Source organism: Parasteatoda tepidariorum, chromosome 7 (genome assembly GCF_982258835.1).
Source record: "Parasteatoda tepidariorum strain Cologne lab strain chromosome 7, Ptep-v5.0, whole genome shotgun sequence".
Lineage (NCBI taxonomy): Eukaryota > Metazoa > Arthropoda > Arachnida > Araneae > Theridiidae > Parasteatoda > Parasteatoda tepidariorum.
The window spans coordinates 66,387,195-66,401,441 of record NC_141761.1 but is presented as its reverse complement, the minus strand read 5'-3'; the positions used below and the strand labels follow the sequence as shown (position 1 = coordinate 66,401,441).

At 27.9% G+C, this 14,247-nt stretch overlaps 1 protein-coding gene across 2 annotated transcripts in view; it reads left to right on the top strand.

Annotated features, from left to right (window-relative positions):
- The window catches only part of LOC107452277 (neuroendocrine convertase 1), an 84,345-nt gene that overhangs the window by 62,733 nt on the left and 7,365 nt on the right, over window positions 1-14,247 (top strand). For both annotated transcript variants that reach the window (XM_043042632.3, XM_071183351.2), the window contains 5 exons: window positions 83-295; window positions 1,875-1,975; window positions 9,928-10,146; window positions 11,491-11,660; window positions 13,520-13,653. In XM_043042632.3, the coding sequence (XP_042898566.2) occupies window positions 83-295; window positions 1,875-1,975; window positions 9,928-10,146; window positions 11,491-11,660; window positions 13,520-13,653 (837 nt within the window). The remainder of the gene's footprint in view (window positions 1-82; window positions 296-1,874; window positions 1,976-9,927; window positions 10,147-11,490; window positions 11,661-13,519; window positions 13,654-14,247) is intronic.

Sequence of the window (14,247 nt, the reverse complement as noted above, 5' to 3'; positions counted from 1 at the left end):
AACCTTACCAAAAACGCTATTTTGTAATCAATAGTTTGTAATCAATAATAATATTTTCTTTTTAACCATTTCTTTTGGATAGGGTCGAAACGGAAAAGGAGTTATCTACGTCTGGGCTTCTGGTAATGGCGGATCAAAAGGTGATAACTGCAACTGTGATGGGTATACGAATTCTATTTATACATTATCTGTTGGCAGTGCAAGTCAAAGAGGAGATTTTCCCTGGTACGGAGAAAAGTGTGCCTCAACCATGACAACTGCGTATTCCAGTGGTGCTTATTCAGACCAAAAAATTGTAAGCACTTTTTTTTCTTCTCTTATTTGATTTTTGATCTAAATAAAAGGTATTCAAGTTTGCACCGAGAGAAAAAAGTAGGGTTAAAACTACCAGGATATGATTACATTTACCATGTTCTTAGCTCAAGAGGTACATCAAAAAGCTCAGTAATTTTAACTGAGGCTCTTTGGTAAAGTACGGCAATAAAATTTACTTAATAGGATAACAATAAAATATGTGATTAAATTTGGTAAATGTGGTAAAAATTTGACAATCTTATCACGATATCTTAGAGAATGGCACAGAAACCTATTATTCGGTTACATTTGCTTTTATGTTATGCATTTTTTAGTAAATGTGTGGTATTAAGAGCTATTTTGAAAACCAAAATTTTCGGTAAGCAATTACAGTATAAAAGGAAAAATTACCAAATTAATGGTTTAAATATACTGTATTTAAACCATTTATTTGGCAATTATAACCGGAACTATCGTTTTTCTTTTCAAAAATGTTTACTATACAGTATTGTATGTACAGTACTAAACAGCATTTTTTTGCCGTGTAGTAATAACTCATTCATTTTGCAACATTTTCTTCGTGTATATATATATATATATATATATATATATATATATATATATATATATATATATATATATATATATATATATATATATATATATATATATATATATATATATATATATATATATATATATATATATATATATATATATATATATATATATATATATATATATATATATATATATATATATAACATAATAAATAAATACGAAAAAAATTAAGAAAAACAATAAGTTTCATTTATTGCGCATAAGCTGCAAGTAAATAAAACTCATAAAATAAGTTCAAAAGGAAGATAAAACAAAGGAAAATTACAGGTTAATGAAAAAAGGGGGGAAAAGAAAATTAATAATAAAAATAACAAAAACTGGGGGAAAAAATCAGAAAAAAAGGATAGAATTCTTTTAAAGATGATAGATGATAAAATGAAAGATATAATCTTTTCCTCAGCCCACACGATTATATCAGCAAGAAAGAATGCTTTCTAATATTGTATCAATATAGCCAAAACAAAATATATCAATGCAATAGTGTGAGGAGCACTCAAAAAATTTTTACAAAAATTACAACAAATAAAATAGAACACAATAAGTAAAAATAACACGTAAAAACAGAAAATAAAGCATTAAGAAAAAACAGAAAAAAACATAAAACATAATCTATAAAGCGAGCAGCGAAATCAAATGAACTTACATGAACGGGAAATTAATATGGTGTGTATTCAAACATTAGGTATCATTGTACATTATTCTTATATTTATCATCAGTTTAAAAATGTAATGAAAACTTCAAGTGTTGGAAAAAAATAATTCATATCTTTGCTTACAGAAAAATTAATATAGAAGTAGAATTTCATTATTTGTATAATATTCCTTATACACTAATATAAATGAACGAACTAGTAAAATCTAAGTTTAGAAACTCTATTATATCCACACTGAACTAAAAATACCAGTTTATGTGAAACTCATAGCAAGATGTATTTTTTATTGCATCATTTATCTTTTAGGCTACAACTGATCTTCACAATCAATGCACGGTTCATCATACAGGAACATCTGCTGCCGCCCCCTTAGCTGCAGGAGTTATTGCTCTCGTCCTGGAAGCTAAGTAAGTATCAATCGAGCTGTAAGCTGACTTTCCAGGAAAAACAACTTTACTACTGAGTATCAAGATAAGGTATTGAAAGGAAAAGCTCTTGAAAAAGTAATAACGTGCACCTTTTAAGGATTAAGGACGTACATAGAAACTTAAGACCAGCAGTTTTATACTAAATATCTTTTAATATCTAACTTATCGAAATAGAAATATAAAAAATGAAATAAAAATTGATAATTACATAAAATGTGGGGATAGTGCTTTTAATGCCATATATATTCAAATATGATCTAAACAGTTCTTTTATTAATTAGTAAAAACTAAAATATCTTAATAAAGCACTTATAAAAAATAATTAGTAATAAATTTAAAAAAAATGTGTTTTATGTTTTTTTTTAATTTTATGTTTTTATTTCCTGTTCTGGCAAAATTATTTACTTTTTGATAGTATAAAGTTCCCATGAATATAATGGAAAAAATTCATTTTCTGATCGGTTTATTCCTTTGACGAAAATGGGAGATCGGTGTTCTTTTTATATTTTTTCTGACGCTCATCCGAGCAAAAATAACTTTTGTTATTTCTTAATTGTAAAAAACAATCTAATAATTAGTGAAAATTTTGGTGGAATATATCGGAATTATATTTCTACCAAACTATATAAAATTCACAAGTAATTAGTTTTTATTCATATTCAAAAATTTATCAATAATTAATTTTGTAAACTAAAGAAATTGCAATGTTGAATAACTGGTTCTTTCAGATCTAAATAGGTAATTGCAAGTAAGTGCAAATAACAAAATTATTGTTCGGAAGTGAGCTGTGTCTGGAAGCTTTTACGTTTAGAGGTGAAAAGATACAGATGTTTCATAACCACAAATTTTTGAAACATTAAATGCAATATTTTCATTTATTTTGACATAAATGAACAAACAATAATGAAAAAGTACGAAACATATGCTTTATAGAAATTCTTCCTCAAAGGGTTAAATCAGAAGACAAATGTAAATAACTATTTACTAGGTACAACATTTATTCACAAATTAAAGCATTAAAATTTCGAATAATATTATAGTCTCTTTCTACAGATTTAAATAATAAAAAAAAATATTATTCGATATCATAAATAACTACTTCTATTCAGATAGTTTAGTTTCTAACAAAAATATTACCCAAGTAATATAAAAGTAAGTTTAATTTATAGCTTGATTGCCAGGTAGGTGTTAAAGCCTCTCATAAATTACTGCAAAATTCACACTCAAAAATTAATATTAAATATCTGTACAGTGGACATGAAAAACCAGAATCCTCCTGAATTACTTTTTGCGTAATTATCCTACATGTACCATAAGATATAGTTTAATATTTCGAGGGAGTATCTTAAATACGTTAAATAGTTAATACTAACTACCTATTTAGTCGTAAAGATATTTTCCATAAATGTATTTTCTTTGCTTACACGTTGATGGATATCTATAACGGATTCTGCGTCATCGAGATTTAAAGAAGACAGTCGAAATTTGGAATTGGTAGTATGACCTAAAGTTTATTATAAAGGGCTTTACTTTCTACAGTTCCTTGTTCTAATCATTAGTAATTCCTACTGTAATTGCTAATTGTACGATTGAGGGTTAAATAACTAAATATGAAGTATAACTGTTATTAAATTGCGTTTATCTGATAGTTTTTTTCATTCAATTTCAAGATTTATTTAAGAGTATATAATTTCACGCAAATGAATTATATTTTATAGAAAGGTATTTTATAAAGATGAATAAATAATTACATGAACAAGCAATGGGTTAATTAAAAATGCAATAATTTTTAAAAATTCCGCGTGACATATTTTTTTGATGCAATTATAAATCTCGTTTCAGGCAAATTTATTAATTATTAGTTTTTGTTACTAATTAACACTGATCAATCTGTTGCAAATTATTACTGCTAGTTAAACACTAATCGAGAATTACGGTATAAATATCTATTAAACTCATAGAGGGTCAAGGGAATAAAAAAACGAATTTTCAAATACTTATATAAACACGCATGAGAATTTTTCATAAATTTTATGAATCGTTTGGCTTAAATATAAAGTAAATGGCAATTTAAGGGAATTTTATAAAAAACAAATCTTGCAATATTGTAAAACTACATGTAACAGTGAAAAAATTTTAAAAGAAAGCTTGCCAATGGTATCTCAAATGTCAACAAAAAAAATTCGACAGATGATTGCTAGAAATAAGCTATTTAAGCTATTAAGAAAATAAAAAATGAAATAAAAAATTGTGATTCATTTTTCCCTTGAAATTACGTAACTCAATGCACTAAAATAACAAAAAAAATGATTTTTATCAACAATGAAATCTTTGGCAATCATATTAATCAATGCTTGAAGTTTATTTTATCAGAAATACTAAAAAAAACCATTTCAAATACGTAAAACAGATTAAAAAAGCAAAAAAAAGCATTAAAAAAAGCAATTGTGAAAAATAACCACCATTCTTGTAATAATATATTTAAAAACTTTTTCATTTATAAAAATTTCCTTGAAAAAGTAATCACAAATTTTATTTACTTTTTTGGCTAAAATCATTTTCCGAAAAATTAATAAGTATTATGCTCTTATGTACCCATACAATACACTATATGTTGAAAATAAAGACTTGTCCATGTTATAAGAATTCTACCCTTTATACCTCATAAAGTTGTAAAATATTATGTAATAAAAAGGAATAGTTAGAGTAACGGATACCAACCATATAAGCAAAGAGAAAAAGAAAAGGAGGAGATGAATAACTCTTGAAAGTGTGGCATTTATATCAATCTTTGGTAAAAGTTGTGACTTTTCTTAAGGCATATTAAAATAACTCTGGAGAAAATAATGAAGGAATATTTTATCTATCTTTCCAATCAAAAAGTTTATAAATCTTCAATAGCATGGCATTAATTGGTCTTAAATTATTCCCTTAAATTTTTGGATAATAAAGCATAAGGTATTTTAAGATTCCGATCATACATCTACAGTTTACCCTCTAATGACCAACCGAGCATTTAAATATTTAATCTGAAATACCATTTAAGCTCCCCTCAGTTTAGATGAAATGTCGGATGAGGTAAATACGAAGAAACACCAAAAAGGAAGGAAAATATAGAATATATATATATATATATATATATATATATATATATATATGTATATATATATATATATATATATATATATATATATATATATATGTATATATATATATATATATATATATATATATATATATATATATATATATATATATATATATATATATATATATATATATATATATATATATATATATATATATATATATATATATATATATATATATATATATATATATATATATATATATATATATATACGAGGGTTGTAAATTAAATAGTGGCAACTTAACCTTTAAACTCACAGAAGGACGGGCATGCGCAAATTAGATATGGGAGCTGTGAGGTGGGGCTGTTGTCGATGTGTAGAGTGCAAAAAAAAGTCTATTAGCTTAGAAGGGTAGCTGTTGTGTGGCGTTAAAGTGAGGAGTTTCGTTTCCATCGCTCTAAAGCATGTTTTCAAAAGGTGATCAGCGGTCGTGGCTTACAATTGAGGTTGCCCGTGGCAAAAATACAACAGAATGCTATCGAGGATTAGTGGAAGCCTTTGGAGCAAATGCTTTACCATATAGGACAGTAGCACGATGGATTCCAGCATCTCGTCTTTTTTCCTCATTAAGCCTTTTCACAACATGCTTTAGAGCGATGGAAACGAAACTCCTCACTTTAACGCCACGCAACAACTACCCTTCTAAGCAAATCGACTGTTTTTTGCACTCTACACATCGACAACAGCGCCACCTCACCGCACCCATACCCTATTTACGCATGCGCGCCCTTTTGTGAGTTTCAAGGTTAACTTGCCACTATTTAATTTACAACCCTCGTATGTATATATATATATATATATATATATATTTATATATATATCATGCAATTTAAGATACGAATGCAATACGATTGAAAATGGAATAGAATATATTCTATCAATTCTCGTTTTTTTACTTGTAGCACCAATACTTATATGAGTACACCAGGTAAAAGTTTTGCTAAATAGTTTAACATTTTATTTAATTCTATATATGATTCAGGATTTATTTTGATTATTAAAAATAATAATCAGTTATTATTTTTTATGTTTAAGTTTATTAAAGTTAAGTTAAGTTTATTAAGTTTATTATTAAGTTTATTTTAAGTTTATTAATAGTAATTTAATTGCACTTATTGAATCTTTTGACTTCAAGGATCTTTTTTCAAATGTTCCACTGGACAAACTTGAAGATATTATTTTCTGATACTTTTAAAATTTTAATAATATTCGATTTATCGATTTAAAATGCTGGTGAAACATTCTTAATTTATGTATTTTTAATAACTTTATCTTTAATATGAGGGTACTTTCCGTAGATCGTGGAAATACCACAAAATAATAATCAAATTCAAAGACTTAAAAAGATTTAACATATTACAGTCAAAGCTCTTTAAATTGGGGATATAGAAATATTTTAATGATTAATTTAATCTAAGAAAAATAAATAACGTCTCGAATTTTAAAATCATTTCTTTATTTAATTTGTTATCGGGGTGCTTAGAATTAAAATCAAAAACTGCTCAAAAAATGTATGTTCATGCAAAAAAAGTAGCTTTTGGCATTAAATTCCTTAATTCAATTAATAGCTAGTGCTAATTAAATACTTGCCTTCTTGAATCTTTAGGAATTGAATTTAAGATTGAGTTTCATAACATGAAAATCCAATTATTATTTCTAATTATATGAATAATGTTTTTTGAAACTGAGCATAGGAAAATTAATCATGAACATTTAGAGTCCTTAATATTCAAAAATTGATATGTCTCAGGAAAAGTGTCGAAAATTTTTTATTAAACAGAAAAAAAGATTTTATTTTCGAGAGTGCAATTTCTGTTTCAATTAATTAATAAAACTAATTTTATTAATGTATGTATTTTTTCAAAATAAATTTTGATTTATAAAATAAAACATTAAACAAGTGACTCTTTTAATTTGCATTACTAGTTAAAATCTATAAAGAGTAAAACCAATCGTTAATGTGCTAATTATCTGTATAAATATAATATGCTAGAAATGAATAATAAAGTGAATAAGAGATCAATTTAAAGTGGTTTATTAATTAAAATATTTTCAAACTAAAATAAATATTCTTTATTTACAATCAAAATGCTAAATTACATTTTCCGCTTTCATTTGCGAACGAAAACTAAATTAATTTCTTTTGGTTTTAGAAACTACATCTTTCCTCGGAAAAAATCAACTTTAATAAGAACGGGATTGAAATTTTCATTTAGCAAAATATAACTACTTTTGTTGTACTGTTAGTAGAAAAAATTTTCAATTTTGTTTCAGGCTTCCTTGTTCTAAACTCTGAGGAAATTGTCTATTTTTTTCGCAATTTATTTATTCAGATTTCTGCTTTAAATATAAATAACTAATTTTATGTTGAATAAAAGCTTAAGTAGTTTCAAACAATAACCTCAAATATGTTTTAAAAAAATAGGATAAGGAAAAGAATTTTCGCTTTACTCTTTAATTTAAATTCGATTGAAGCAGAATGATTTTTGTTTTGCATTCGCTGAATTGTAATTTCTTTTCCAAGCAATATTCAATCCTAATTACCACATTTGAGGGTTAAATGTATTAATTAAAATTCGAGAAAAGTTTTAAAATATAAGATAAAACTATTTTAATAGTACAAAACTGTTAAACACTTTAGTGCTAATAAGTAAACAAACTTTTTTGATTTTATAACAGAGATGGCAATTGCTCTTCGATTAGTATGGCAGTTTTAATATGAATTATTGCTTTCAGTTGACCCTTGTGCTACCTAGTATGTATTTGTATCATAAAAAGCTTTAAAAATCGTGTCATGTTATTTCTTTATATCAATTCCTCTTATTTAATTTATAATTTAAAACGAAACGCGTTCTCTCATTTATTATTCATGTATGGCATATTGGTTCTAAATTTAGATTAAAGAATGCTAGAATTAACAGTTTAAGTTTTCCCCTTAATCAAGCATGAGAACCAGAGAAATTCCTCGACTTATACGAGTCATAGGAAATAATTTTTTAACGAGTCACAGGTAATAATTTTTTAACGAGTCATAGGAAATAATAATTCCTTTTTTGCATGTGATTTAAGAGGTTATGGGGATGAATTTTCAAAATTTCATTTATATTTATAGAGAAGCATTTCAATTTTGTGTGATTTGACGTCTTACATTTGTCTTACATTCCATACATTGATAATAAAATAAAAACTGTTTGGTTATTCACCCACATGTTTACTTTATTTCAATGATAGGCCACACTGCCTTGATATATATTTCAAAAAAGTATATATTTAAACCACGGTTTTCAAATTCATTTTGTTTGTTCGAAAATTTCCTTTATTTTTTTCTAAATATCGGAATAATATAATGCATCACAGAATTAAAACTGTGGTACGCATTGCTCTTAATTATTTATATTTGAAATAATTATAACATATAATACGTAGTACAAAAGATTTGTCGTCATTAATGCCGCAAAATTTCAGAAGATGTTAAAAATAATGCTAAGATGTTTTTCACTAAGTCTAATTTGGCAAACAAATTTAAAATCGACTAATAAATTAATTACAACTAAAATACTTTCACTTTTCAATGCAAATACTTTTCCGCTCTTTCAGCATTTTAGAGCTAAAATATTTTTTGGCGTATGGAATAAAAATTTTACGATGCATAGAACTATTCAATTCTGGTTATATATAATAAACCTAGAAACATACATAGAAAGCATATTTTTATTCATTTTCATTACACGGAGAAAAATCTATTATCTCTCACTGCATAAAATCGCCCAATATATAATCGCCTAATATATATCGCCCAATTTACAAATAATATTTACTATAAATAATTATACAATAAATTAAAGAGTTATTAGAATAGTGTAAATAATTATTACAATAAATATTTATACTCATTTTCATTGCTTGTTCACGCCTTCGTGTAAATGTGTTGTCACGATATTTTACTGTTGGGCAAACGAACCTATCAGTCAAATAAGACGACGGATGGGCGGTATCTGGATTTTAAGTTGTAGGGCAAACGACTGGATCTGGAAACTCTGATTAAACATCTAAAAAGTATTATATTTTTGTTTTCATTTAAAAATGAAATTGTTGTAAATTTATGAACAAAAAAATTAACACACTGTCAGAAATGAAACTCCCAATTTTTACAATTCAGCAATCTTTGAGCTGTATTTTGTTAATTTCGAGAAACATTTCGTCACGAAATTACATGATTTGAGACGAAACGTACAATCTCAATTGTGTGATAAAAATTTTTTCTCGGAACCTCATAGCTGTTATGAGCAACATTATGAGAGATTATTAATTGAAATGAAGACTAGACGATCGAAATTAGAATCACTGGTGTAGGGCGGTGACCAGAAGGGTGGTCAAGTAGTTTATCTCATACCAAGAAGATCCCGGGTTGACTCCCACTTCGTGTGTGGATGCAATTTAGCTCTCTGTTATGTCCACTCTTCTTTTCTTGCGTTGCCGGGATAACGTTCATTTACCTAAATGGTGACCATGCAAAAGCTTTCAAAAATACCGTCCGTCCCTGAGGTACTATGAATGAATCATGATATTTTTTGAAGCAAAAATGGAATGAATTTTTTTTTTTTAACTTTTATCGAAATTCATTTCCTCGAAGAAGCAACAATCGTCACTTTGATGAAATTTTTCCTTGGAGCTTTTAGCGGGAACCAATATCGTCAAAAACGTGTGTGATATTTGAATACCCATTTCTTACAGTGCCTTTGATAAAGGAAGTAATAATTGTTTATATTGATTTAACAGTCCAAATTTAAGCTGGCGAGACGTGCAACACATTGTAGTCTGGACGTCACAGTATCACCAGTTGAGCCATAACAAGGGATGGAAAAAGAATTCAGCTGGTTTAATGTTTAATAGCAGATTTGGTTTTGGATTGATTAATGCTGAAGATATGGTGAAGACAGCCTTGAACTGGACAACGGTGCCTGAAAAAACAATTTGTAAAGCATCTGCATCGGCAAAGTAAATATTAACTATTCATTCATTCAATTTTACAATTAAACTATTTTTTTTCTTCAAATGTCCCGGTATTCTCTTAAAATTAGAATTTACATAGAAGAGCCATTACATTATGACCATCCTGCTAATTAGGACCACCTTTAGCCCTCAAAACTGCTAGCACCCGCTGTGGCATTGATTCCACAAGGTACTGATAGGTAGTCTGAGGTATCTGGTACCAAGCGCTCACCAACTGGTCCAGCAATTCCCTCACATTGAGAGGGGTAGCTTGGCAGCACGAATTTGGTTTTCCAAGTAGGATCACAAATGCTCTATTGGATTAAGGTCAGATGAAGTTTGGGGCCAAGACATGAAGTCACTGGAATGTTCCTCGAACCTATCCATGACGATTCGACCCTTATGGCAAAGTGCATTATCCTGTTGGTAAAGACCATCCCCCGCAGGAAAAACTGCTGCCATGAATGGGTGAACCTGGTCTGCAACTATGTTCAAGTTGTTTACAGACGTCAGGGATTGTTCTATGAAGATTATGGGTCTTAATGTGCGCCATGAAAACATTGTACCTGGGCGAGAAACCATGAAAACCTGAGCGAGCCCATTGTCATAGATGGAGGGTGGTCAGAATGTAATGGTTCTTCGGTGTATAATTAGTTTGTTGTTCCTCACTTCATCTCTCGAAACTCGAAAAAAATGGAATTATAAGAACAAGATTAGAACAATATATTTTCCGTTACATGAGATTTTTTTAACAAATCATAGAAAGTTTGTATCGCTTACTTCAAATCTGTAATCGTTTCCTCTAAAGTTTTTATGTAATTTAGTAATATAGTCCGAACCAGGATTTTTCAAAATTCAGTAGTGGGACTACTCAGTGTACCGCCCACTTCTTCTGCTACATAGAAAGTGGTAATATTTAATGTTTTTTAATTTCTGATGGGATAAGTTCAAGTCATGTTTTTTTCTGTTAAATGTTATTTTCAAAAGAGCAGATACGTGTATATGTATGTGTTCGCTTTTTATAAACTTTTAGATTCAGACGAAAAGTAAACTAAATTAAAAATACCATTTTGATTAAAAAAATATCTATAGCTTTGGAGACAAAACTAACTTCAGATTTCAAATCCCTATACCAGCATTAGGTAATAACAAGTATTTGTATAAATGCATTGAAAAGTCAATCCCTAGTATAATCAATCAAGTTTATAAAGAGTAACTTACAACTGACATTCTACAAAAATATGTAGCCCACCTTTATGCCTGAACAAACATAGTATATTAATACGTTTTCTTTTTATTTTTCAATATATGGTGCTTAACGTATATACAAGTTTAACTGCTTTTATTTAGGCTACCTAAGCAAATCTCTTCAGAATTGAAGGAAGTTCAAGTTGAAATTCCATCAGATGCTTGTCGTGGAACTTCTGAAGAAATAAACTTCTTAGAGCATGTTGAACTAACCCTTGATATTGATTACAACCATAGAGGAGCTTTAGATATTTATCTCTTTTCACCTGCAGGTAAAGTTAACATTGTTTCTTTATTATTATTATTTTTGTAATTGTCAAAAGCATCATTCTAAATTAATTTACATCTTACACCGATACTTTGAAACACTATTACTGTAGCACAATAAATTACATATCAAACATCAAATAAACTTAGTTTCTAGAATAAAGCAATATCGAATTACGAGTATTGAATATTTCACCGTGTACCTTGTCTAAATCTGTCATTAATTTTTTTTATTGATACCGTTCTCATATCATTACGTTATCAGGTACACTTGTTTAGTTAAATACTTTTGTCACTTAGCAACCCTTAAGAAATATACAAACAATGTACTTTGCCATTAAATAAATTATGTAATGGGCACTATTAATTAATAAGAATTTTCTTAATTTTTAATTATGTATTGATACATTGATGAAGATGATGATTTAAAATTAAACAGTATTCGAATGCTCTAATGTTTACGTCGTTATTTTAAATCTTAAAATTGATTTTTAGGGGAGAAGAACCAAAACCAAAAATAACAAAACTGAATAGAACCACCAAAAATAATAAAATTACATTTGAAAATTTAAAAAAATAAATATATATTTATATATTTATGCACTTAATAACATTAAATTTCAAAAACCTTACTATAATCAAAACCAAATACTATTTGAAACTATTGAATAATAAAATCAATTGATTGAAATAGATAATATAAATATCAATATAACTGTAAGCAAATATAAATATCAATAACCATAAAATTATATTTTCCTATTTCAATATATGATCATGAATGATTCAAATGCATTCACGTTTAAAAATTTCATCTGGTATAGAAAATTTTGAGAGTAAATATCAAGCACATCTTCATTTAATCACCAATAAATCATTTCAAATATTTGATAAATCACGTGCACAGAATCATAGCCATCACTTGAGATCACATTTTTTCACCCTAAAAGCTCTTTTGCTTCTTGGTAGTTTTTCGAAAAGGCTGAGAAAACGAAACTTCTTTCCTTCTTTTCTTCTTAGTGCTTTCTCTCCAATCCAAAAGTAAACACGACAGTTAATAGGGGAATAAACTAATTTTCTTCGTTAAGATGAATCACAAACTAACCCGATAGTGATGGAGAAATTGTGGCAAATTATTCTTTCGATTTCAGAGTAGGAGGGGAAAATGTCGCCAGCCCAGGTTCTAGGTTCATCCAAATCCAATTTTTTTCGCAGCATTGGAAATAAACTGTTCAGCATTCTCTTCAAGATCGAAGTAGCCGTGAAGAAAAGAATGAGTTTTAAAACAACCGATGATTTTTGATATTGCGCTGTTAAGTCCAATTTCGATCCGTTCGTTAATAGGCTCAATCATTTTAGCATTTATAATTATCCTGCTCCCGTTTCATGAGGTGTAATAATCCTGCCGGCTTGTAAAATGATGCAGTCAGAAAGAGCAGGAAAACAGACACAGGATTTTAATGAAAGCAAAATAATTTATTTGATCATCTTGAAATGGATGACGAGTGAAAAATGAAGTTTACACCAAATGAAGTCTTTCTGGTAGGGAAAATTTTGCAAAAAATCCGAAAATTTCTGTATTTAGGGAAAAGAGGGAAATCTTAGAAATTACTATTGTTTATGAAAAAGATCGTAAGACTTCCCACAAAGGGACAGGGGAAAAATGTCTTTACTTTTAATTATGCATACTTGAGCCAAAAATAGATTTAAGAACAGGATGTGACTTTTTAAAAGTATGAGAAAGTGTTTCGATTAGAATAATTAATTAGAAGTTGCTTTATAGTGAAGAATTAACACAAAAAGATTAATAGAAGCAAAATAGTTTTAGTTTTTCACGAGTTTAAACTATGTCTTTAACCTTTAGGAACGGTAAGCATGGTCTTATCTCGCCGAGAAAAAGATACATCGTCACTTGGATTCAAAAATTGGACATTTCTCTCAGTTCATTTCTGGGGTGAGAATCCCCATGGTGTATGGAAAGTTCTTGTGAGAGACATGGTATGTGCACTTCATTCTCTTTATATACTATTCTGTCTCTGATATTGCGTTGAATTACAAATTTTCCTTTTTTTTTCAGAATGAACTTGTATATATCCTTAGAGTAGATTTAAATTTTATATATAAACATTATCTAATTCATGTAAGCAACATGTAAGAACTTGTACGAAAATATTCATACGATTCAAAAGTATGATCAAAACTACAATAATATAGTAAGAATTACCATGTTTCTAAATCGTTGGGAACAACAAAAGCGTGGTGATTTTACCGAAGTGTTGTGATAATGACTTTTTTTAAATCTTACAATAAGATATGGTTATTTTACGATGTTGTAAAATTTGGTAATTTATTGTAATATTTTAGAGCAAGGCATAAAATTTATTTATACAGTTAATTTTTTTAATTAAATGTGTGGTAATAAGAACTCATATTTTGAAAACCAGAAATTCTGGTTAACAGTTACCATACAAATGGAAAAATTACGAAGTGAATTGTTTAAATACCTTATATTTTGATTTTATCAACCAGAATTACAGTTTTCTTTTTACCAGAAATGTCATTATCATACAATTTTTTTCCCGCGTAGTAGTG